Source organism: Hemiscyllium ocellatum, unplaced genomic scaffold (assembly GCF_020745735.1).
Source record: "Hemiscyllium ocellatum isolate sHemOce1 unplaced genomic scaffold, sHemOce1.pat.X.cur. scaffold_848_pat_ctg1, whole genome shotgun sequence".
Classification (NCBI taxonomy): Eukaryota; Metazoa; Chordata; class Chondrichthyes; order Orectolobiformes; family Hemiscylliidae; genus Hemiscyllium; species Hemiscyllium ocellatum.
Genome location: NW_026869267.1, coordinates 157,501 through 183,718, shown reverse-complemented (window position 1 = coordinate 183,718; position 26,218 = coordinate 157,501). Strand labels below are relative to the sequence as shown.

Below are 26,218 nucleotides of genomic sequence, written 5' to 3'. Positions count from 1 at the left end.
CGAATGGCTGGAGACCTTGTTGGGGCTGGGCCGTGCTTTCCCAGGCAGCCAAGAGTCGGAGAGCCTCTACCTTTGCCAGATCCTCCAAACCCAGTGGGAGGAAGGGCAGTCCCACAGCAGTGTCCTGCTCCTGAGCAAATTGCCCAGCGTGGAGGCTGTCATCGCTGAGATTCAGCTCCGTCCCCAGCCAACCTCCGGGAGACTCCCAGGGTAACAACAGTGAAGCAGACCCCAATATCCCCACTCAGGCGACCCCGGGTAGCACAGGATTGACTCCGAAAGAAGGGGTCGACACTTAGCACTGAGGCTTTTAGATTTTATTTTCACGTGAACAGTGAAAAATTGCCAAACAGTGTGCCATCTTGGATACCAAGGCAGGAAAAACATTTGGGTACGAAATAGTGAGAGAAACGAGAATTAAAAAGTTAAGCATTACTGTTCGGAGCATGGTAGAAAAGTAAAGAAATACAGTCACTTCTGCTTTAATGCATGTTTGTTCAATGTGAATTGCTATAATGTGATTGAAGAGTTTATCTGTAGAACGTGAACTTTCCTTAGCCATAACGCAGTTCACGTCCCATTGGTTTAAATGGCGCAGCTACTGCACGATTTTCTTATAACACAAGAGTAGAACTAACATGTTATGTCAGGACTGACTGTAGGTAATGGTGTACATTAAAGTCTGTTGTAGTTTAAACTAGGAACATAAAGGAATAACTTAGAAGTCCAACAGTCTTTGATGAGGAGAAAGTGAGGGCAACAGGTGTTGGAGATCAGAGTCAAAAAGTGTGGTGCTGGAAAAGCACAGCAGGTCAGACAGCATCCGAGGAGCAGGAGAGTCGATGTTTCGGGCATAAACCGTTCACCAGGAACGTGATGGGTCTCGGCAGCCTGTCTCGATTCTGCTGCCACAGATACTATTGTCCATCGCTGCTGCAGGAACTGCAGCCTCTCCAATTTCCCCATCCCTCCATCGGCCTCTGGGAATACGCCCAGGCACGATCCACTCGCACGCTGAGCCGAGAGAGAGAGCAGGCCGGGACCCACCACAGCGGGGGGGTGATGGGAGAGAGGGACTTGGTCAGGACGTGCAGAAGAGAGAGTGGGGTAACGGAGGGTGTGCTCCAACCCGAAACAACCCTGACCCATCGAGTGTCCCTGCAGAATGTGAGCTGGACCCATCAAAGCAGAGTGCAATCAAGGTGCCCTTTTGCTCTTGAGAAGACTGTAAGACGAGCAGGACCTTGGTGTGCAGGAGATGGGTGCTACACGCCAATGCTCTGTGCTTGTTTGAAATGCCTTTGGGTGAGGGAGTGTTATTTACAATTCAGAGTTACCCTCGTGTCCTGAGCTAAGGCTTGTAGTGTGATCCTGCTCTATCAACGTGACCAAACGTACTTGGATTCCCAGCCTGGGAGTCAGCCACAATGGTTTCCTTAGAATAAGGAAGCAGTGAATCAGCCAAACCCTTGCAGGAGTGCCTCCAGTGAACAGTGAACATTGTGACCTTATTAAAATCTCACTTTGATTTGATTTATTGACTATTCCAGACTCTCCCCAGTCCCCACCCTGTATTCTGTTACCTCAGCAGTTTTTAATAAAACTAGTTTGTGCATTTTGAAAATCCTGCATTTCCCGACTATTCTCACCTCCCTCCATCTAGATATCCCTCCCCTCAGCCTCAAGAACCCCTCCTGATGTGAGGGACTGGGCTTCTACACTTGAGTTTAGAAGGATGAGAGGGAATCTGAGTGAGACGTATAAGATTATTAAAGGATTGGACACTCTGGAGGCAGGAAGCATGTTTCCACTGATGGGCGAGTCAAGAACCAGAGGACACCGTTTGAAAATAAGGGGTAGGCCATTTAGAACAGAGTTGAGGAAAAACTTCTTCACCCAGAGAGTAGTGGATGTATGGAATGCTCTGCCCCAGAGGGCAGTGGAGGCCCACTCTCTGGATACTTTTAAGAAAGAGATGGATAGAGCTCTTAAAAATAGTGGAATCAAGGATTACGGGGATAAAGCAGGACCAGGATACTGACTGTGGATGATCCGCCATAATCATAACGAATGGTGGTGCTGGCCCGAAGGGCTGAATGGCCTACTCCTGCACCTATTGTCTATAAACAGCGTTTCTGTTCATACCGTTCCCTCTACCACGCCAAGACATCCTGAAACTGCGCAGCCAATCAGCTGCAGTCACTGCCATACAGAAGGTGGCAGCGAATGTGCACATAGCAAGCTCCCATGTAATTATATCAGCCCAGGCTGTCTGTAACGGAGCCAGGGGTCTGGCTAGTCACTTTGACCTGTCTGGCGTAGCTTGACGTGAGTGAGATGTTGTCTGAGCCTGTCAGCTGAAGTCTCACCAAACCTGCTGTTCTATTCACAAAAACGTTGTAAATATTACTGCCATTGGTGCAACCTCTCTGTGTAATTCATCCCCAGTCGTCTTATTGACTCCTCGCCAGCACTGCTGTGGTTGGCCTCACCCCACCTCGCATCGTTCTGCTCCAGAAAACTAATCCTCGCCTCAGTTTCACTTTCTGCCTCAGAGCTGAAAGCACAATGTGACTTGATATCTGTGGGACGATTAACTCCTTCAGGAACTGTTGCTGCAGTTACCCGACCCTGTGGTTCTGTTGGATTTTGTGGGCAGACTATCCCAGATCCCCCATCCCCAACGGCACCCCTTGTTCCAAAGTCCCGACGACTCCTTATCTCGCAAACGTTCGGAATAGGCTGTCCTTAAAATGTCTCCGAAAACATTGGCTGTCTTGGACCAGAAAGCCTGGGGTGTGCTGTAGCAAGGCCCAACTTGATCAGGGACAGAGGCATAAAATGAAGACCCCATCTTAGAATGTTTGGAGCACACAACCCATTGGCCCACTGTTCCCATGACAGTAAACTGGACTTGGCTTTGTGAGAGTCTGATGTGGGCAGGCTCGGTTGATGAGTTATTTGCAGGGTTACAGCGCTGTGGGACTAGATGAACTAGACACACGCACAGTAGGCCAAATGGCCGCCTCAAGGCCTACCTGTCTTCTGTGCTTCTGTTGAGAATTCTGCTTTAACCTGATGCAGCGCAGTCCCCTCCCAGTAAGGTGTATCACTGTAATGTGACAATTGTTCTTCACAGTGGCTCAGTGGTTAGCACTGCTGCCTCACAGCGCCAGGGACTTGGCTTCGATTCCTGCCTTGGATGACTGTGTGGAGTTTGCATGTTCTCCCCGTGTCTGCGTGGGTTTCCTCTGGGTGCTCCGGTTTCCTCCCACAATCCAAAGATGTGCAGGTTAGGGTGGAGTGGCCATGGGAAATTGTCCCATAGTGCCCAGGGATGTGCAGGTTAGGGTGGATTGGCCGTGGGGAATTGTCCCATAGTGTGAGGTGCATTAGTCAGGGGGAAATGGGTTACTCTTTGGAGGGTTGTTATGGACTTGTCGGGCCGAAGGGCCTGTTTCCACACTGTAGGGAATCATCTATAAGAAAAAAATTCTCTATTCTGTACCTGGGTCCCTAAGATGGTGCTGTAGGTGGCGATGTGTAAACTTTCCACTGTAACCATTTGTACGTGTGACAATGAAGTTAATTCCTTCATTCACTCCTGCGGGAGCGCGGTGTGTTTGATGGTTACTCGTGGTAAGTTCTGGCGTTTTTTGAGTGTGTGGTGTTTCCTCTCTCTGTTTCAGGCATTCCTTGTCTATGCAGCGGGTGTTTATTCCAACATGGGCAACTACAAGTCATTCGGAGACACCAAGTTTGTGCCTAACCTACCTCAGGTACCAGGTTAAAGACGGTGTTAAAACCCCCTCCCCTTCCCCTGTTGAATGTGAGGTGCAGCCGTGCTCCAGTGTCCTAGTGGATGGGGCACCCTGACATCACTCTCCGGGTGTGCCTACAGTGATATGGAAGAGAACAGCTCACCCACCCCCACCCCATGTTTCTGTTTGCCTTTGGGATGTGAGGGTTGACAGTAGGACTTGTATTTGTTTCCCTAACTGCCCCTCGTACAGGGTGGGTCGCTGGGCAGGTAATAGTTGCTGTGGGTGTGGAGTTAGGGCGGCAGAGCCCAGGTGACTAATCCAATGGGATTACCATTGCTTTCCCATCTCCAGGGGGGAACTGAGGAAAAGGTGACAAATGCTGGCCGTCCCACAGGGCTCCAACAGGAGCGAGCCTGTACAGGAATTGCCCTGGGGCAGCGCAGAGGGGGGAGCTGCACTGTCTGGAGTGCTGCTTCTTCAGCCGCGTCTTGGGACCAAGCCCCAGTCCAGTTGGATTTTCCCCAAACGCTGTCTCCCTCCTAATCCAAGTGGAAAATAAAACGTGGACAGGAAAATAGTGCCAGCGAGGGGGACTAATTCCTGGAATGAGTGTGTTGTTTTAGAACATAGAAAAAAAAATACAGCGCAGTACAGGCCCTTCGACCCTTGATGTTGCGCCAATCCAAGCCCACCTAACCTACACTAGCCCACTTTCCTCCATATGCCTATCCAATGCCCGTTTAAATGCCTGTTAAGAGGGAAAGTCCACCACTGCTACTGGCAGGGCATTCCATGAACTCACGACTCGCTGAGTAAAGAACCTACCCCTAACATCTGTCCTATACCTACCACCTCTTAATTTAAAGCTATGCCCCCTCGAAATAGCTGACTCCATACGTGGAAAAAGGTTCTCATGGTCAACCCTATCTAAACCCCTAATCATCTTGTACACCTCTATCAAGTCACCCCTAAACCTTCTTTTCTCCAATGAGAACAGCCCCAAGTGCCTCAGCCTTTCCTCATACGATCTTCCTACCATGCCAGGCAACATCCTGGTAAACCTCCTCTGCACTCGTTCCAGTGCCTCCACGTCCTTCCTATAGTATGGCAACCAAAACCACACACAATACTCCAGATGCGGCCGCACCAGAGTCTTCTGAGGAAAGACTGGGCTTGTATCCTCTGGAGTTGAGGGTAACAGGGGACTTGATGGAGACATGTTGGAAGTTTTGATGAAGATCTCTGGTGGGAGAATCCTGAATTTGTAGTCCCAGTTTCAGTTCCGAGATGGCATTGAGGAGACGCCGTTTCTCTCTGAGTCCATGATCCTTGAGCATTCTCTTTCGGAAGGTGGTGGGAGCAGCACCTTTGGAATATTCCTCTGGCCGATTTGGAGAGAAGCTCAATAAACAAACTTGAAAGGTGATCGCGGGGGATGAGGCTGTGATCTCGCTAAATATCAGAGCAGGCTAGGGACACTGAGGTCCACTCCCTCTCATTCACCCGCGCTGTCATACTGCAGAGTGATGGAGGAATTGAGGGGGATTAAGCTGGCTCCCAATCCTTGTAGAATCCCTACAGTGTGGAGGCAGGCCATTCGGTTCATCGGGTCCACACCGACCCTTCAAAGAGCATCGCACCCAAGCCCTATCCCTATAATCCTGTGTTTTCCCCTGGCTAACCTGCACATCCCTGGGCACTATGGGACAATTTCCCCTGGCCAATCCACCCTAACCTGCACATCCCTGGGCACTATGGGACAATTTCCCATGGCCAACCCACCCTAACCTGCACATCCCTGGACACTATGGGACAATTTCCCACGGCCAATCCACCCTAACCTGCACATCCCTGGACACTATGGGACAATTTCCCACGGCCAATCCACCCTAACCTGTACATCCCTGGGCACTATGGGACAATTTCCACGGCCAATCCACCTTGGTAATTCCCTACTCCAGGGGACTCTGGATGCTCATTCAATGTGCAGATTCAAGGCAGTGGGGAGAGCAAGAGGTTTTGGGGATGGAAGGGTTTCTGCAGGAAAGTGGAACCTAAAAGCGAGGAGTATAAGGCCACACGGCCCCTTGAGCTTGGCTATTCCAACAGGGCCTGGAGTGGTGTTCCACCTCAGTATGGTTTTCCTACACTGTTCCCTATAAGGAGCATGATCCTATTGAATGGTCTCAAGGGGCCGAATGGCCCACTCCTCCCCACTTCCTTAAACTGCTGGTGAGGCTGTGTCGAGTGTAAGTCCAGCCTTGTGTGAGCAGTTAGCGTTTGCACACTGTATCTCCCCCTCACCCCCTCCTCCCCTCCTGAGGAAGAAGCCCCTACCCACAATTGTTCTTCTGTGTCACGCAGGAGAAGTTCAAAGCGCTGGTGTGGAACAGCGCAGCCTACAAACAGAAGCCAGGAGAGATCGAGTGCCTGTGGAGGGTGTGCGGTCAGCTCATCTTCTCTCTCGACGACAGACAGAAGCAGCTGGGTCTTGGAGAGAAGGTAAGGATACTTTCAGTCAAGGGTGCACAAACCCCCCGCTGGCTTTCCCATCGAGGCGAGGTATGGCTCTCCGCAGGAGAATATAAAAACAACAACGTCCTGGCTAAAAGGCACATTGGCCGTCGGATCAATCCACTCCGTGGTCCTCCCACCCTCCTTTTTGTCTCCCCCCTAACATTGAGGCATACAGCGTGGAAACAAGCCCTTTAGTCTGACCCAGATATCCCAACCTAATCCAGTCCCACCTGCCAGCACCCGGCCCATATCCCTCCAAACCCTTCCTATTCATATACCCATCCAAACGCCTCTTAAATGTTGTAATTGTACCAGCCTCCACCACATCCTCTGGCAGCTCCTTCCATACACGTACCACCCTCTGTGTGAAAGAAGTTACACCTTGGGCCCCTTTTTAAATCTTTTCCCCCCTCACCCTAAACTTTCTGCTTCTCTGGTTTTGACTCCCCCATCCTGGGGAAAATACATCCTATCTGTGCCTCTCATGACTTTATAAATCTCTGTCAGGTCACCCCTCAGCTCCTTGGCTCCAGGGAAAACAGCCCAACCTCTTTGGCCTCTCCCCTATAGCTCAGCTCTCCAACCCTGGCATCATCCTTCCACGATGGTTAATCTAGTTTGATTAGATTACTTACAGTGTGGAAACAGGCCCTTCGGCCCAACAAGTCCGCACTGACCCGCCGAAGCACAACCCATTTCCCTACATTTACCTGCTCTCTGTCTGAGCTCTACCTCAACCGAACGAACCGTATTCAAAACAAAGCCGTGAACCCAGGCATGTGGCTTCCATGAACTCCGTCTGAACCTACTCACTTTGACCCTGTCACTTCCAAGATGTGACTTGAAAGGTTATCCTTTTTAGTTATGCTTTTTTCAAAACAAAAAGGTCCAAGTATCTCCTCCGTCCTTTCAACTCAAAATTCAATTTTAAAAAAGAAGTGTTTTCATATCACGGTTCTCCCTCTTGCCCATTCTTCCTCAACTGTTGTCTGTTTTTGTTAGTTCATGAAGCAGTGCTCCGTTAAAGCCTACCTCCTTGACTTCGGTCTAAGATCTTGTCCTCTGGTTCAGTGCTGTGACATAATCAGCTTTTAACCATCTGTCCATCATCGTGGGTGTTTTAGAACATTTCAAGGCACAATTTAAATGCATTTACTATTATTCTATCACAGGATGTGGGCGCCATTTATGGCTCAGAGTCAACCCCGTTGCTGTGGGTGTTGAGTTACTGATGGGCTGGGCCGGGCCGGGTAAGGATGGCAGCTGCCCTCCCTGAAGGCCGTCAGTGGGCCCAGCTGAGACCAGCTGTTATTAGTGGGCAGCTCCTTCTGTGTTGGGTGTGGTGGGTAATTGGTAACTTGACGTTAAACTCTCCCAACAATCCTCCTTCCTCCAGGGCATCACCACCTATTTCTCTGGTAACTGTGCGCTGAAGGATGCTGAGCTAGCACAGAAGTTTCTGGATTCGAAGGTGGGTGAATGTTTCTGCTTGGGACCTGTCGCAGAGTTTTATTGGTGGCAGCCTTTGTGCAGGAGCTTTTCTGTACTCTGGGGTTGGTTCAACTCGTACATATTTTGTGAACAAATGTAATAAACCCTGGGAGTTGCTTGTGCAGCATTTATTGTCTGTCCCTCATTGCTCCGTTAGCCGCCATCTTGAAGTGCTGTAGTCAACATGGCTTAGAGACAACGAGTTCAAGGATTTTAATGGGGCTCCTCATCCCAGTATTATGTTTTAAACCTGTTTTGAATCTTTATCTTCCTGAAGAAGGTATCCCAAAACTAAATGTCACGTTCTCCGCCTTGAAGATTAGAAAGAGGGACAGGAGTAGGCCACTGAGCCATAACACCGGTCACTGAGATTGTGGCTGTCAGACCTCATTCGCTGAGGTTTCTGGGTAGTGTACATTCACCGTTCAGTCAGAATCCTGTGACCAAATGAAGGGTGGACTAACTACAGGATCTGCTAGGAAGCGAATGTGTGCAAATTGGGTTTTGTTGTTTCTGTGTCAAACCAGCCTGTTCCCTTGCTGCTGGCTGAGGGTCTCCATCTGTAACTGAACACGTGCAGGGAGTGCGCCTCCTGCTATTGGAAGTGGAAATGAGCACAGCTTTCAAATATCTTTTGGAAGCTGTCTTGTGCCTGATTGGTATGGGACATGTGTCTTTATCATGTCACTAAAGTACCATGAGCAACTGATAGACATAACCATTTAATATCTTGAATATTATCCAAATCCTTGCTTTTTGACAAGATCAATACTGGGCAATACAGAAAACCTGCAGTCGATATTTTCATGTTGGGGCTGTACAGGACGTTGGTTAGGTCACTTTTGGAATACTGTGTTCAGTTCTCATCTCCCTGCGATAGGAAGGATGTTGTGAAACTTGAAAGGGTTCAGAAAAGATTTACAAGGATGTTGCCAGGGTTGGAGGATTTGAGCTACAGGGAGAGGCTGAACAGGCTGGGGCTGTTTTCCCTGGAGTGTCGGAGGCTGAGGGGTGACCTTTGTAGAGTTTACAAAATCATGAGGGGCATGGATAGGGTAAATAGACAAAGTCTTTTCCCTGGGGTGGGGGAGTCCAGAACTAGAGGGGCATAGGTTTAGGGTGAGAGGGGAAAGATATAAAAGAGACCTAAGGGGCAACTTTTTCACGCAGAGGGTGGTACGGGTATGGAATGAGCTGCCAGAGGATGTGGTGGAGGCTGGTACAATTACAACATTTAAAAGGTATCTGGATGGGTATATGAATAGAAAGGGCTTGGAGGGATAAATTCTTCGAGGAGAAAGTGAGGACTGCAGATGCTGGAGCATCAGAGCTGAAAATGTGTTGCTGGAAAAGCGCAGCAGGTCAGGCAGCATCCAAGGAGCAGGAAATTCGATGTTTCGGGCATAAGCCCTTCTTCAAGTGGGATAATGGCCAAGGGCTGGTAAATGGGACGAGATGAGGTTAGGATATCAGGTCGGCATGCACGAGTTGGACTGAAGGGTCTGTTTCCGTTCCGTGCTCTATGACTATGGCTCTGGGATAATTAACCCCTCCGGCACAGCCAGTGGAGTTAACTTGTGTGGTTCTGTTGGGTTCCTTGTTTAATCACCCTTGGAGAGGTCACCACCTTTCGATACAAGTTCAAAGGCCTTTGTGTCTCGATCCTCACAATCAGGACTTGGTATTGGCTGGTTAATACAAATAGCCCCAAAGAGCCTGTGATAAAAGGGCTTGGCTGAAGCGACAGTGTTGGATCTCGGACCCTCCGATACGTAATCGGCACAGAATCCTAGAATGCTCACATAGCAGGAGGAGGCCGTTCAGCCCTCCATATCCCTGCCAGCAAGGGGTCAGGATCTGGAAAGTGCGGGATCTGAGCATGTACAAGAAGCAGGTTCAGCTGAGGCTTTCAGAAGGGCATTGGATCGTTTGAAGAGGCACATTTACAAGGCTACAGGGGTTAGTGGGACCAACAGGACAGCGCACACTCTCTCTTGTTCTCTGTACCCACCCTCCAACTGCTGGGGGAGGGAGTATTGTGAAAGCAGGAACAATTTCTCAGGGAATGCAAAGCATTCATGGAATAATTTCTCTTACATTTTCTCCCCCTCAGGATATCAGTGCTTACAATACTCGGCTGTTTAAAACCGAGGGAGCTGATGGCAAGTTGCTGTATGAGGTCAGACTTGCCTCTGTGATGAAGGATGGTAAGGGCTTCAACCATGTGGAAACTTTCTTCAGATGCTCCACTGTTAGTATACACACCATTGACAGACCTGTCCCCACCAGTACTGTACCCCAGTGTTATACAGGGACAGACCTGTCCCCACCAGTACTGTCCCCCAGTGTTATACACTGACAGGCCTGTCCCCACCAGTACTGTCCCCCAGTGTTATACAGGGACAGACCTGTCCCCACCAGTACTGTCCCCCAGTGTTATACACTGACAGGCCTGTCCCCACCAGTACTGTCCCCCAGTGTTATACAGGGACAAACCTGTCCCCACCGGTACTGTCCCCCAGTGTTATACAGTGACAGACCTGTCCCCACCGGTACTGTCCCCCAGTGTTATACAGTGACAGACCTGTCCCCACCGGTACTGTACCCCAGTGTTATACACTGACAGGCCTGTCTCCACCAGTACTGTACCCCAGTGTTATACAGGGACAGACCCGTCTCCACCAGTACTGTACCCCAGTGTTATACAGGGACAGACCCGTCCCCACCAGTAGTATACCCCAGTGTTATACACTGACAGGCCTGTCCCCACCAGTACTGTCCCCCAGTGTTATACAGGGACAGACCTGTCCCCACCGGTACTGTCCCCCAGTGTTATACAGGGACAGACCTGTCCCCACCGGTACTGTCCCCCAGTGTTATACAGGGACAGACCTTTCCCCACCGGTACTGTCCCCCAGTGTTATACAGTGACAGACCTGTCCCCACCAGTACTGTACCCCAGTGTTATACACTGACAGACCTGTCCCCATCAGTACTGTACCCCAGTGTTATACACTGACAGGCCTGTCCCCACCAGTACTGTACCCCAGTGTTCTACGGTGACAGACCTGTCCCCACCAGTACTGTCCCCCAGTGGTATACAGGGACAGACCCGTCCCCACCAGTACTGTACCCCAGTGTTATACGGTGACAGACCTGTCCCCACCAGTACTGTACCCCAGTGTTATACAGGGACAGACCCGTCCCCACCAGTACTGTACCCCAGTGTTATATGGTGACAGACCTGTACCCACCAGTGCTGTACCCCAGTGGTATACAGGGACAGACCTGTCCCCACCAGTACTGTCCCCCAGTGTTATACACTGACAGACCTGTCCCCACCAGTACCGTACCCCAGTGTTATACAGGGACAGACCCATCCCCACTGGTAATGTATCCCAGTGTTATGCAGGGCAGACATTTAAACTGTTTCTTTCTCTTTGCTTAACATTTTATTCAAAATTTGTCATGTAAGGATTTGTTTTGTTATTTGTCCCACCCCCCCTTGCTGGGTGACCCTCATGTTGTTTGCTGTTTGCATTAATCTGACCCATGTCTTGTAGATGTACCAGCGGAGGGTGAATCAGACAACAAGTGTGGGGTTTATGAGTTTGATGGAGTGATGTTCAGGGTGGTTCGCGGTGATTACTCCCCGTTGATGAAGAGAGTGGCTGAGAATCTTGAGAAAGCCAAGGTGAGTTATTGACTGACCGTGCAGGACCGAGTATCTCTGGGAAATCTTCCCTGGTGTGCACAAAAATGGCTTCTCTGTATTGAAGCATTGTTTTAGACGCTGAACGTGAACAAAAAGCTGATCATCTTTAGCTACAATAATTGTCGGACGTTTGGCAAGATCTATCACGGTCATCACTCTGCAGCATCCAAACCATTACCCGGAGAGCATCAACTCCTTCGACAGGTGAACGAGGAACAATTCCCGCAGGAACAACTCCCATTGCTAATGGTTTCATCCAGGATTGGACTGCCCTGTTGTGTTTCAAAACCCTGGTTTGTTTGCTGGGTTTGTTGGAGGAGTGAACAAGAATGTTTCTCCCCTTGATACTAAACCTCCACAAATTCCAGTGGCTTCACTTCAGTATCTAAGGGACAACCTCCTGGCTCCCCTTGCAATAGGTAATCCTGCACTCCCATTCTGTTAGGTGCTAGGGGAGCATCTTTAATCTGAACTATCTTTGTGCCATGCTGCTTTTCTGTACCTACAGTCCACGTGGAAGTGCCCCATCTTGTTGCAAAGGAGACATATCAGTCATCGAGGCATCAGTCCTACTCTGTGCCTCTCTGACCCAAGGAGGGTGTCCCTTCTTGCCAGTTGTTATGGACCAGACCTGATCCCCACGAAGTATATTAAGAAGGTAGTTGAGAGAGTGGTGCGGGAAAAGCACAGCAGGTCAGGCAGCATCTGAGGAGCAGGAGAATCCATGTTTTGGGCCGGAGCCCTTCATCAGGAATGAGAGATCAAGGGCTGCGGCTCGAAACGTCAATTTCCCTGCTCCTTGGTTGCTGCCTGACCTGCTGCGCTTTTCCAGCAACACACTCTCAACTCTGACCTCCAGCATCTGCAGACCTCGCTGTCTCCATATTAAGAAGGTAGCCTAGTTGCTAGCTTTCTCTTCTTTTAAACGTACATGTAAGTTGCTGTGCTCCACGTGCAAGTTGATCGGTCAAACTACTTTGTTAAACGCAACACAATTCACTCAAACGCTATCGTTAAAATATAACAAAAGAAAGGAGAACTTGGAATAATTTCATTCCCCCTTGTACACCTAACAGAATAACAGATACAGTAATTATTACTAATTAACTGTTCCAATGTAGAAATGTCCCATACACACACCCCTTAGCAAGTTTACACATTGGTTTTGGTTCATACGCAATCCAGCAGCAGCTTTTGGCTGGAATCAGGGCAGGGAAAAATTGCTTCCCACTTCTTCCAACTGCTGCGGAAACCTCCAAGTCCTGGGTACTGTGGATGGAAGCTTGACCACACCCATACAGGCTGCTTCTATTGTTTGCACTTTCTTAAAAGAAAAAGACGCTCAAAGCCTCACAACTTGTTCAGCTCCTCATAGACTGCTCAGTGCCTGTCTGCCGATCTCTGAGCCAAGAGCAAAACACACTTCCTAAAGCCACAGCATTGTCACATCGGTGCCCAGGCATTGTCCTTTCACCTTGGGTTGGTGGGTGTGACTGAGAAGGTGTTTAGCTTGGGCTGAGGGTTTGTGCTGGTGATGGTCACTCCCCTCCAGCTGCCTGCCTAACGTTTAAAATCCTCCAGCTTCTCCATACATGGCGTCCACTTTAATGGCCCACGTGAAAATGTCAAAGGTACGCGGTTTAACCCCCTTCCAATTCTTATAAGGCGACTTAAAGTACATCAAGTTGCTCCTGCTTAAGGGAGCAACTTGATGTACTAACCCAGCTTGTGGAAGTTTCCTCAGAAATCGAGGAATAAACACGATGAGCTTTGCCAGTCAGTCTGCTCCACGTCAGCGGGCTAGAAATTTTCCAACACCCTTCATCTACACTCATAACTAATGACCTTGTTTGTTGCATTTTTATATAAACCATAAAACTTTACAATTACTCATGCCTTGTGTGAGGTTTGAAAAATAAATGAGCAAAGTACTCTGCTTTGTACTAAGTGTAAAATAACTACCCCTCGGTGGGGTTACATTTTTGATGAGTTTTTTATTGTTCTCCCCTGTCCTGGGCACAGCCTGTTCCTCAGACACTTTCTGAACACCAGGCAGCTGGATGTTCCACATCACGCTAGGTGCATCAAATCGTGGGTTTTAAACCAAATAAGGCACGGTGGCACAGTGGTTAGCACTGCTGCCTCACAGCGCCAGAGACCTGGGTTCAATTCCCACCTCAGGCGACTGACTGTGTGGAGTTTGCACGTTCTCCCCGTGTCTGCGTGGGTTTCCTCCGGGTGCTCTGGTTTCCTCCCACAGTCCAAAGATGTGCGGATCAGGTGAATTGGCCATGCTACATTGCCCGTAGTGTTAGGTAAGGGGTAAATGTAGGGGTATGGGTGGGTTGCGCTTTGGTGGGTCGGTGTGGACTTGTTGGGCCGAAGGGCCTGTTTCCACACTGTAATCTAATCTAATCTAATCAAATTATCATTCATTCACGGGATGCGAGTGTCACTGGCTGAGCCCAGCATTTATTGCCCTTCCCTAATTACCCAGAGGGCTGTTAAGTCAACCCCATCGCTGTGGGTCTGGAGTCACGTGTAGACCAGACCAGCTAAGGGCGGCAGTTTCCTTCCCAAAGGGAATTTGTGACCCAGAAAGATTTTTCTGACAAACCCCAATGAATTCATGGTTGCTATTCGACTCTTGATTTCAAATTTTTATTGAATTTAAATTCCACCGTTTGCCGTGGTGGGATTGGAACCCGGGTCCCCAGAACATTACTCCTGTCCAGCGATAATATCACTCGGCCATCACCTCCTCCTGCCTCCTGGTCATTCGGCGTTCCTTCCAGAAGGAACGCACTCTGCCTTGAAATGAGCTCTTCTGTTTTTCATCCCAGCCCAGTGCGCTCAAATCAGCTTTGTTAATATAATGTGCACGTTGGCAAGGCCAGGACCAGCATGCGCTCAGTTCCGATCTGCTCACAGTGATCAATAACGTGACCGCTAGGATCCTGAGTAAAATAGGTTTGAAATTCATCCGAATGCCCAGTCAACCCAAACTCTGTCCCTCCCTCCCTCCCTCCCTACGGACTGTTTGACCCTGGACAATCTATCTGTGCCACTCATCTGTCAGCCCCTTATCTCGACAGGAGTATGCAGCCTCTCCCAACGTCGTGCAGATGCTGGGCCAGTACATCCGGAGCTTCACTACTGGTTCCATTGATGCTCATAAGGAGGGCTCCAAACACTGGATCAAAGACACGGGGCCCATCGTAGAGAGGTGAGTGATCGCCTGCTGACTCTGCCCCTTGGTGGGCACCTGCCCCCGGGGTATACCACTCAGTGCTTCTGGCTACTTGTTCAACCAGGGCAAACTTCGCTGGTGCTTTTTTATATCCGAATCCCTGGCTGGGAGAGGGTACAGGGAGGAGGGAGAGTGAGGCTGGTCGTGGAAAATCCATCTGAGACAGATGATACAGGATCAGAGTGCTGGGAAAGCACAGCAGGTCAGGCAGCATCCGAGGAGCAGGAGCATCGACGTTTCAAACACAAGCCCGCCATCGATTTCCCCCTGCCCCTCGGGATGCTGCCTGACCTGCTGTGCTTTTCCAGCACCACTCTCTCGACTCTGATCTGCAGGCCTCTCTTTTCCCGATACGGGGTCAGGCGAAGAACGGAAACGTGAGGCGTCGGGGACCTGTGGAGGGCTCGCTGTTGCGGTCCGACTAACTGTTACGTTTTGATTCTGCAGCTACATCGGCTTCATCGAAAGTTATCGAGACCCTTACGGATCGCGAGGGGAGTTTGAAGGTAACAGTGTGGGCTGCAAGAGATCCCCTTCTTGCTTGCGTTCCGTTATCCCGGATCTCCGAGTACAGCACAGCCCTGCACAGAACTGTGATGGAGTAACACCAGTCATTTTGGGTACATCCTCACTGACCCACTGAGCAAGACCACTTCCATGGTCAGAGAGTTCACTCCATCCTGTCAGTTCATCACCCTGACCCTCTTAAGCTGATGACACTTATGGTATGGAGTGTGTCACTTACACCAATGCTTGCACACTCAACCAGTGTCACAGTCTTACCCACCCCTCTGTCACCACAGACAGTGGGGTACTTGATGCCAGACAGGGTCATCCAGTCCCCTGTCCCCTGGAAGTTGTTGCCAGGCATATTCATCCAATCCCTTGTCACCTAGGGTTGTTGCCAGGCCAGGTTCATCCAATCCCCTGTCCCCTGGAAGTTGTAGGCAGGTTTAATCCAATCCCCTGTCCCCTGGGGGTTGTTGCTAGGTGGGTTTAATCCAATTCCCTGTCCCCTGGGGGTTGTTGCCAGGTGGGTTTAATCTAATCCCCTGTCGCCTGGGGGTTGTTGCCAGGCGGGGTTCATCCAATCCCCTGTCCCCTGGGGGTTGTTGCCAGGGGGTTTAATCCAATCCCCTGTCCCCTGGGGGTTGTTGCCAGGGGGTTTAATCCAATCCCCTGTCCCCTGGGGGTTGTTGCCAGGGGGTTTAATCCAATCCCCTGTCCCCTGGGGGTTGTTGCCAGGTGGGTTTAATCCAATCCCCTGTCCCCTGGGGGTTGTTGCCAGGGGGGTTTAATCCAATCCCCTGTCACCTGGGGGTTGTTGCTAGGTGGGTTTAATCCAATCCCCTGTCCCCTGGGGGTTGTTGCTAGGTGGGTTTAATCCAATCCCCTGTCCCCTGGGGGTTGTTGCCAGGGGGTTTAATCCAATCCCCTGTCCCCTGGGGGTTGTTGCCAGGTGGGTTTAATCCAATCCCCTGTCACCTGGGGGTTGTTGCCAGGCGGGGTTCATCCAATCCCCTGTCCCCTGGGGGTTGTTGCCAGATGGGTTTAATCCAATCCCCTGTCACCTGGGGGTTGTTGCCAGGGGGTTTAATCCAATCCCCTGTCCCCTGGGGGTTGTTGCTAGGTGGGTTTAATCCAATCCCCTGTCCCCTGGGGGTTGTTGCCAGGTGGGTTTAATCCAATCCCCTGTCCCCTGGGGGTTGTTGCCAGGGGGTTTAATCCAATCCCCTGTCCCCTGGGGGTTGTTGCCAGATGGGTTTACTTGCCTTTGCCCTGGCACCTGTTATGGTGTTCAGCCACCTTAAACTAGTCTTCCACACAAAGCCAGCCTTCGCCTGGATACAGCACCATAAAGCTGCCTTAGTGGTAAACCAGCCCCTGGTTCCGAGCCTGTTTCCCAGGCGGAAAGGACCACATTCTTGCAGGTGTGTGAAGCAGGAAAGCGAATGTCTTGTCGCCTGCCCAGATTGGCGATCGTTGCCTACCTTTGTTCCTTCCCTACCGTCAGGGATGGCATGTGCTGCCCGTGTATTTGTCAAAGTCACTGCAAAATACATGACAACATTAGGCACGAAAATCCCAAGATGAATTACTGATACCAAAAACAGAAGAAACATGGTTTAAAATATAAATGGGTTGCCTTAAAGTCATACTGGACTGGGAGGTCACACCAAGCCCCCCCCCCCCCCGCCAGCTGATGGTTATTTCCTTTATTTTGGTATGGTTTACCGCTGTGTTTGTGGATCCAGTTCTCAGTCTCAGGCGTCTGACAAATTCTGCAGATATGCTTTTAATTGTCTTGTTAGCTTTGGTAGTGAGTAACTGAGAACTGCTGTATGTTTGACTTAAAGTCCATTTCCCACACCAGCAGCCCCAACCTGCTGTCCGAGGGTCGGCGCTGAGGGCGCAGGCACTGCTGGAGGGTCAGCGCTGAGGGAGCACCGCGCTGTTGGCTGGTCAGCGCTGGCTGAGTGGACACTGTCAAGAGGGTCAGCGCCGCACGGTCGGAGGGTCAGCGCCGAGTGAGCGCCGCACTGTCGGAGGGTCAGCGCTGAGGGAGTGCGGCGCTGTCGGAGGGAGAGGGTGTATACAGGGTCTCACAGCTGCCATTGGGAGAGGAGTGCAGGGGGGAGGCGTGTTCTCCCCGGGGCACGGAGTCCAATCTTTTACCCCTCACCCAGCAGCCCCAAACCCACATGATGTGGGTCCCCCTTCCCGTGTGTGCGTGTGCGCTAATTAGCTGCAGTCTCTCTGAAATCCAGCCGAGAGTCCACTTTGAAAAGGAAGTGCTTCAGCAGCTATCAGTCACCCTGAGATAACAAAGGATGTTGGGGAAAGGGGAATCTGTCCAGGTTTGTTCTGAGACTAGGTCATTGTGATGTTGGCCAGTGTGGAGTGTCAGCGAGAGGGTGGGCTACCACAGATCCCCTGGAACGGGATTCTCCCTCTGATTAGGCAGCGGGCACTGTTTAACGCTGGCGGTTGGGTTTAACCGAGTCAGTGTTTGGTTCCCCTCCAGGTTTTGTGGCTGTGGTTAACAAGGACATGAGCGCCAAGTTTGCTCAGCTGGTGGCTTCAGCCGAGCGGCTGCTCCCGGAGCTGCCCTGGCCCAAGGAGTTTGAGAAGGATCGCTTCCTGAAACCGGACTTCACCTCCCTCGACGTGCTGACCTTCGCGGGCAGCGGCATTCCGGCCGGCATCAACATTCCGAACTGTGAGTGACCCCTCCACCAACTCCTCGCCCTCCTGCATTTGTGTGTCGCCTTCCTGGGATGAACGGGCTTTCCTGAGGAAGGAGGACGGGGCGGACTGGGTTTGTAGCCGCCGGAGTTCCCGAGGCCTGAGGGGTGATGTTATTGAAGCCCAGAAGTTCCCCTGAGGACTGGGTTAGAGCAGGAGGAGCTGGGGTAGGCCATTTGGCCCCTCCAACCTGCTACGCCATTCAATAAGATCATGGACTGAGCTCCACTTGCGCACCGTAACCCTTAATTCACCTTTTTAAAAAAAATTCAGCAAGATAGCCTCAGAATTCCCCAGATTCCCAACCGTCTGGATGAAGGGGTTCCTCCTCCGCTCCATCCTAAACCTGCTTCCTCCCCCCACCCCGGCTCTAGTTTCAGTGGGAACAGCCTCCCTGCTTCTGTCCTATCTATTCCCTTCATTATTTTATATGTTTCTCTAAGATTCCAACCCCTCAGAGTATAGTCCCAGTTCACTCATGCGTCAACCCCCTCCACTCCAGCACCAGCCTGGTAAACCACCCCCCACCCTCTCTGCACCCCCTGCAGCGCCAGTCTATCCTTTCTCCAGTAAGGGGACCCAGTAGCCCATGTCCGGCCTCGCCAGCTCCCTGTACAGCTGTAACATAGACTCCCTGCTTCGAAAGTCCAATGAAGGACAGTATGAGGCTGGATACTGAGAGGGAGTTCCCTGTTCCGGGGGCCTGCTTCCATACTGTAGGGATTTTATGATTCTGAGAGTTCCGGGTGAACACTACCCCCTGCCCCGAATCAGAAAGACCTTCCTCACATTATCCCACGAATGGCCCAACTCAAATGGAATGTTTCTGGCACTTGTTCTGGACCTTGTGTCCCTCCTCCTCCGTCCCCACCTTTCCCCAACGCACGTGCACACTGTGTGTGTGTGTGTGTGTGTGTGTGTGTGTGTGTGTCTCTCTCTGTCTCTCTCTCTCTGTATGTTTGCGTTTGTGTGTGTGTCTCTCTCGCGCGCTCTCTCTCTGTTATGTCTCTCTCTGTCTCTGTGTATGTGTGTCTCTGTCAGTGTGTGTGTGTGTCTGTCTCTCTCTGTCTGTGTCTCTCTCGCTCTCTCTGTCTGTGTGCATGTCTCTGTGCGTGCGGCTCTGGGTGTCTGTGTGTGTGTGTCTCTCTGTCTGTGTCTCTCTCTCTCTGTATGTATGTGTGTCTGTGTGTGTGTGTGTCTGTGTGTGTGTGTGTGTGTGTGTGTATCTCTGTCTGTGTCTCTCTGTGTGTCTCTCTTGTTCCCCCCCCCCCCCCCCCCCCACTGAATCCTTTCGACATTGTGACCCATCCCCCGTTAGATTGCCCCTTGAGCCTTGCTCCCTCCCGTGACGATGCGCTCTCGGTGACAGGCCGCGGTGAACATTCCGCTTGTGGTGGTAAGGCCTGGGCTCTTTGTCTCCCGGCGCTCGGCCGACTTCTAACCCGTGGCCTGTTCCTTTCGGAACCCTCCAGATGACGATATTCGGCAGACGGTGGGCTTCAAGAACGTCTCGCTGGGTAACGTCCTGGCAGTGGCCTACTCCACGCAGAAGGAGAAGCTGACCTTTCTGGAGGAGGACGATAAGGTAGGCGTGTTAACGCCCCACTGCGTGCTCACCGCAGTGCGGTGTGTGTGAGAGAGAGAGCGCTGTTTAATGGGGACAGAAGGAGCCTCTTCTCCAGTCTCTTAAAGTACTTTGACCATGAGTGGGGGGGCTGCTGCTGGACCGGGTGGTCAAGATCAGTAGCCACACGACACCAGGCTACAGGTTTCTTTGCAAATACAAGCTTTCGGAGTTCTTTGAAAGCCTGTGATTTCAAATAAACCTGTTGGGCTATAGCCTGGTGTCATGTGGCTCCTGACGATGTTGGGTGACACCAGGCCGGGGTTGCTCCTTAACATGGCATCAACACCTGCTAGATCCTGAACTCTCAGCTTCCCCTCTTCCCACGGCTAACTCCCACACTCCCCCCACTAACTTCCCCACGGCCAATCCACCCTAACATGTACATCCCTGGGCACTATGGGACAATTTCCCACAGCCAATCCACCCTAACCTGCACATCCCTGGACACTATGGGACAATTTCCCATGGCCAATCCACCCTAACATGTACATCCCTGGGCACTATGGGACAATTTCCCATGGCCAATCCACCCTAACCTGCACATCCCTGGGCACTATGGGACAATTTCCCACAGCCAATCCACCCTAACCTGCACATCCCTGGGCACTATGGGACAATTTCCCATGGCCAATCCACCCTAACCTGTACATCCCTGGGCACTATGGGGCAATTTCCCATGGCCAATCCACCCTAACCTGCACATCCCTGGGCACTATGGGGCAATTTCCCATGACCAATCCACCCTAACCTGCACATCCCTGGGGCACTATGGGACAATTTCCCATGGCCAACCCACCCTAACCTGCACATCCCTGGGCACTATGGGACAATTTCCCATGGCCAACCCACCCTAACCTGCACATCCCTGGGCACTATGGGACAATTTCCCATGGCCAACCCACCCTAACCTGCACATCCCTGGGCAATATGGGACAATTTCCCATGACCAACCCACCCTAACCTGCACATCCCTGGGCACTATGGGACAATTTCCCATGGCCAATCCACCCTGACCTGCACATCTTTGGACTGTGGGAGGAAACCCAGGAGGACCCATAGGGAGAATGTGAGGGGTTTGCACAGTCACCCGAGGGTGGGATCGAACCCGGGTCCCTGCCGCTGGGAGGCAGCAGTGCTAACCACTGAGGCACCGTGCCATCCATCGGATTGATGGGTTGGGGAGGTCCCCGGGGGTTTGTGAAACGCGGTGAAGTGATGTAAGCCCTGATGGTGATGTCCTGTCTTGTTTTTGGCAGGATTTGTACATCAAATGGAGGAGCCCATCTTTCGAAGTTCAGGTTGGCCTGCATGAGCTGCTGGGTCACGGCAGCGGGAAACTGTTTGTTCAGGTTGGTTGTTGTCTGAGGAATGTTCCGGTAGGGCACGTTGCTGATCAGCGAGCCCCCCCCCCCTCCGCAACCGAACAGTTGGGGAAAGGGCATGGGGTTTGGAATTGTTTGAGGGGAGGGTGGGAAGGAGAATGGCAGTCTCCTGTTGGGAAGCACAGGCCGCCTTACCTCCTGCTCCGTGGTGGGGCTGATGCCGAGACCCCTCCCCACAGAGTAATCGTTCCCCCTTTTTTTTTCCTCTCTCCGTCTCCCCCTCTCTCTGCCTCCCCATTTAGGACAAGAACGGCAAGTTCAACTTCGAGTCTGACGTGGTGAACCCTGAGACCGGTGAGACGGTGAGTCCTGGGGGTGTGGGGGTGGGGAAGGGGGTGGGGGTTGCCATGGTTTCAGCTGGGATTGTGCACCTCCTCCCAGACCCTGGGGCAAGGCCTTCCTCACCCTGACTGAACTCTGTCTTCCACCCCCTTTTCCAAATGACTCCTCCGTTAGCCTGTAGGGCTCTGGCTGCCTGAAGGTGGTGGTGTTGGTGGTGATCGCCTTAATTGGCTTTGTTTTGTATTTACCCGGCTTCCCCTCATCCCCTCGGCTGCTGCCCGCTTTGGTCAGTTCCTCGGGGGGGACAAGCGCTGAATCCCCCCTGACCTCGGTGGGATATCCCAGCCCAACAAACCTTATTGAGTTTGTGAAGGTGGTGAGGAAACAGCTGGATGAGGGTAAAGCCGTCGTTGTGGTTCTGCTCGCCGAGCTGGAAGTTCTTGTTGCAAACGTTTCGTCCCCTGGCTAGGGAACATCCTCAGTGCTCTGGAGCCTCCTGCGAAGCACTTCTTTGATGTTTCTTCCGGTATTTGTAGTGGTCTGTCCTTGCCGCTTCCAGGTGTCAGTTCCAGCTGTCCGCTGTAGTGGTTGGTATATTGGGTCCAGGTCGATGTGTTTGTTGATGCAGTTTGTGGATGAATGCCATGCCTCTAGGAATTCCCTGGCTGTTCTCTGTCTGGCTTGCCCTATGATAGTAGTGTTTTCCCAGTCGAATTCATGTTGCTTGTTGTCTGAGTGTGTGACTACTAGGGATAGCTGGTCGTGTCGTTTCGTGGCTAGTTGATGTTCATGTATGCGGATTGTTAGCTGTCTTCCTGTTTGTCCTATATAGTGTTTTGTGCAGTCCTTGCATGGGATTTTGTAAAGCCATTGATGTGGTGTACAGAGGAACCTCGCTTATCCAAAGAAGATCTCACAGTCCTGATAAAAAAAATTACCTCAGAGGTGTCACCAACATCTTTAGTTTATAATGATTTAAAAGTGAACTCTGCTTACTGAAATGTTGCCGAAAACAGTCCTGGACAACGATGGGCCCAGATGCTACACTTACCCTGCAGTTCTCCACAGGGGTGTACCCTAAATCCCCCCCTCTTCCCCAGATAACCTCTCTGCCGTTGTCCTGTGCAGGGCAGAGTGGGAACTTGCTAAAATGTTACAGTAAAACGTTGTGTGTCTGTGTTATTTTAAGACTCACTTCCCCTCCCCAAAGTGGCCTTGCTGTCGTCTCCATTCCGAGAGTTCGTTCCATTCTGGGGTCCCAGTGGGGAGAAGGGGTAGGGTTGGGCGGGGGGTGGTCGGGGAGGGAGTGGGGTGAGGGGGGTTGGGGGGAGGGATGGTGGGGAAGGGGGGGAGCGGGGTTGCTGCTGCCTCATCTCCTGAACGGGGAGCGGGCTCCGCAAGCACTAGCTCTGGCAATCCCATTGGTGTGAAGCAGCGGTGGGGAGAGGCTTCTCTCACACAAGGGTGTGTCTGCTCCGAACCAAGCCCCGAGTCAGAGAGAGGGAGCAAGGCCTGCAGAGCGAGGAGAAAGGAAACTTCCAAAAACTCCGAGTCCCACAGGAGAGGCATTGAATCAGAACGATCAGTTATCCGAATGAAATAGTGCCCGTCCATCTCGTTTGGATAATCGAGGTTCCTCTGCATGTGGATTTCAGTCAGACTTTTGATAAGGTTCCCCAGGGTAGGCTACTGCACGAAATCTAGAGGCATGGGATTGAGGGCGATTTAGACCAGAAATTGGCTAGCTGAAAGAAGACAGAAGGTGGTGGTTGATGGGAAATGTTCATCCTGGTGTTCAGTTACAAATGGGGTACCATCAGGATTTGTTTTGGGGCCACTGCTGTTGGTCATTTATATAAATGACCTGGAGGAGGGTGTTGAAGGATGCATTAGTAAATTTGCAGATGACAGTAAGTTCAGTACAATTGTGGATAGTGCCGAAGGATGTTGTAGGATACAAAGAGACGTTGATAAGCTGCAGAGCTAGGCTGAGAGGTGGCAATTTAATGTGGAAAAGTGTGAGGTGATTCACTTTTGAAGCAGTAACAGGAATAAAGAGTACTGGGCTAATGGTAAGGTTCTTGGTAGTGTAGATGAGCAGAGGGATCTCGATGTCCAGGTACACAGATCCCTGAAAGTTGCCCCCCAGGTTGGTAGGGCTGTTAAGAAGGCATACGGTGTGTTAGCTTTTGTTGGTAGAGGGATTGAGTTTTGAAACAGTGAGGTCATGTTGCAGCTATACAAAACTCTGGTGTGGCCACATTTAGAGTATTGTGTACAGTTCTGGTCACTGCATTCTAGGAAGCATTGGAAAGGGTGCAGAGGAGATTTACCAGGATGTTGCCTGGTATGGAGGGAAGGCCTTATGAGGAAAGGCTGAGGGACTTGAGGCTGTTTTTGTTAGAGAGAAGGCGGCTGGAAGATGACTTAATTGAGACATATAAGATAATCAGAGGGTTAGATAGGGTGGACAGGGAGAGCCTTTTTCCTCCAATAGTGATGGTGAGCATGAGGGGACATAGCTTTAAATTAAGGGGTGATCGATGTCAGAGGTAATTTCTTTACTGCAAGAGTTGTATGGACGTGGAACACCTGCCTGCAACAGGAATAGACTCGCCAACTTTAAGGGCATTTAAATGGGCATTGGATAGACATGTGGATGAGAATGAAATAGTGTAGGTTAGATGGGCATCAGATTGGTTTCACAGGGTGGCGCAACATTGAGGGCCAAAAGGCCGAAACTGCGCTGGAATGTTCCTGACGATCGATGTCTGTGTCTGTGTCGTCGTTGTTTTTTTTCCCCCCCACCCCAGATCCAGAGTTGGTACAGCCATGGAGAGACCTGGGACAGCAAGTTTTCCACGGTTGCGTCCAGCTATGAGGAATGTCGGGCGGAGTGTGTCGGCATGTATCTCTGCCTGAACAGAGAGGTCCTGAAGTAAGTCTCTGTTGAGCTGGTTCACCAGGTCGGTAGTGGAGAGCCCCAGGCCCAGAGTCCTGGGCTCAAATCCCAGCACGGCGCATTGGAATCTGGTAACAATCCAGGATTTTCCCAAAGAAGCTGATCTAATGGCAACCGCGGAATCACTACCAATTGTTATGCAAACCCATCGGGGTCATTCCTACCCTGCTGGCACTTCTACAGTTTTTTAAAAAAGTCCTTTATTGTATCATCAATGTGCTGCAAGGAGCAAAAGAGTGTGGTGCTGGAAAAGCACAGCTGCCCATCCCTGATGAAGAGCTCCTGCCCGAAATGTCGACTCTCCTGCTCCTCGGGACGCTGCCTGACCAGCTGTGCTTTTCCAGCAACCACACTCTTCAGCTCTGATCTCCAGCCCTCACACTCTGTCCATGCTGCAAGGAGCCCCAAGGAGGGAGTCTGGTAACCTAAGGGACACTCTGTTCTCTGGTTATGGACCAGACCAGATCAAACCAAACCCTGCCTCTGAATATCGATTGAGTGATTTTTATTGTCACGTGTGCCAGAGTACAGTGAAAAGCTTGGTTTGCAAGCAGTGTAGACACATCACACTAAGCCAGGAGGTCCAGCATGAGAAGACTGGGACAAAGGCTTGCAGATTACATTGGGCACCGGTTATATGGCACAGGATATGCACTCAGTGAGATCAATGCCAGCCATGCTAGGACGCTAGCCTAGACTCAAACTCTCCAAAAGGCAAAAGTGAGGACTGCAGGTGCTGGGAATCCGGGCCTAGGTTCGAGTGGTGCTGGGAATCCGAGCCTAGGTTCGAGTGGTGCTGGAAAAGCTGGACTTCAGCCCTGATGAAGGGCTTTTGCCCAAAGTGTCGATTTTCCTGCTCCTCGGATGCTGCCTGATCTGCTGTGTTTTTCCAGCACCACTCTAAACTCGATCCTAGACTCTAATGTTCTCCTATTTTCATGGTAAATGTGTCGTGTCGGGTTCCAGGTGCAATGTGACTGGGTCAAACCACTCAACATTAAGCAAAACACAATTTATTTAAACATTGTCGTTAAATTACAACCAAAAGAAAGAGGAATTCAGAGTAACTTAACTTTCGGAAAACTTACTCAAATAATAGATACAGTGCTGATTCCTAATTAATTGATGCAACATCCCATAAACACGCCCTGTCACTGAGAGAGGCAAATTCAGACCCGGATTCTCCCGTGCGGTTCTCCAATCCAGGAATGGGGACTAACATCCGGAGGAGCCGGGAGGTAGTCACTGACACTTCCCCGAGGCCCCACAGGTTGTGATGCTGCTCCGAAATCCTGATCTGCGGGAGCCTGGCCATTCGGGGTGCATTACAACCCAGATGCTGCCTGACCTGCTGTGTTTTTCCAGCAACACATTTTTCAGCTGGGATCTCCAGCATCTGCAGTCCGCACTTTCTCCTCACAACCCAGAAGCCAAGGCCTCCCAAGCTGGTTACTCCTGCGGTATCCAGCGAGGAATTCCTTGCCTTCCGACCTCTCTTCCAAACAAAATGCAGGACAAAATACCACCTCGCAGTGACAGCGAGGTCACACTCTCCTCACGTTAGTGTGCTGTGCTGTTATTGGATGGTTCAGGGCACTACGCCTTGACGCTATGTTGGTCTTGGAGGGTATGCACTGTCGGTTTAGATAGGAAGGGGGGTTTCTCCAACCTGTGCTGCCCTCTCCAGAAATCCGAGAGAAATTCGGGAGCAGCTTGGTCAAAGCTTTTGAAGGATTCCCGGGAACAGGTTAGAATGAACAAACTAGGAGTGTCTCTGACTAGGCCAGATGGAGACTTCTTTGGGGAATGAAGCAACAGTGTCTCTGGCACACACTGGAGGGACGGTGGTTCTGAACCCTGCTCCGCAAACAGCGATTGACCCATTTGTGTGAACCAGAGTCATTGAGGGGGGTGGGGCAAAGGTGGACAGATGCCCTTGGGGCACGTTGGTAGATGGGCAGAACAGCTGCCACCTGTTTGGA

General features: G+C 51.2%; 1 protein-coding gene across 1 annotated transcript in view; it reads left to right on the top strand.

The window, feature by feature from the left end:
- The first annotated feature begins 876 nt into the window (after positions 1-876).
- The window catches only part of dpp3 (dipeptidyl-peptidase 3), a 30,974-nt gene continuing 5,632 nt past the window's right edge, over positions 877-26,218 (top strand). Inside the window, exons 1-13 of the mRNA XM_060823513.1 lie at positions 877-1,107; positions 3,690-3,779; positions 6,129-6,266; positions 7,678-7,752; positions 9,886-9,979; positions 11,336-11,466; positions 14,583-14,713; positions 15,185-15,243; positions 17,763-17,957; positions 19,456-19,568; positions 20,867-20,959; positions 21,235-21,294; positions 24,088-24,212. Coding sequence (XP_060679496.1) covers positions 877-1,107; positions 3,690-3,779; positions 6,129-6,266; positions 7,678-7,752; positions 9,886-9,979; positions 11,336-11,466; positions 14,583-14,713; positions 15,185-15,243; positions 17,763-17,957; positions 19,456-19,568; positions 20,867-20,959; positions 21,235-21,294; positions 24,088-24,212 — 1,535 coding nt within the window. The remainder of the gene's footprint in view (positions 1,108-3,689; positions 3,780-6,128; positions 6,267-7,677; positions 7,753-9,885; positions 9,980-11,335; positions 11,467-14,582; positions 14,714-15,184; positions 15,244-17,762; positions 17,958-19,455; positions 19,569-20,866; positions 20,960-21,234; positions 21,295-24,087; positions 24,213-26,218) is intronic.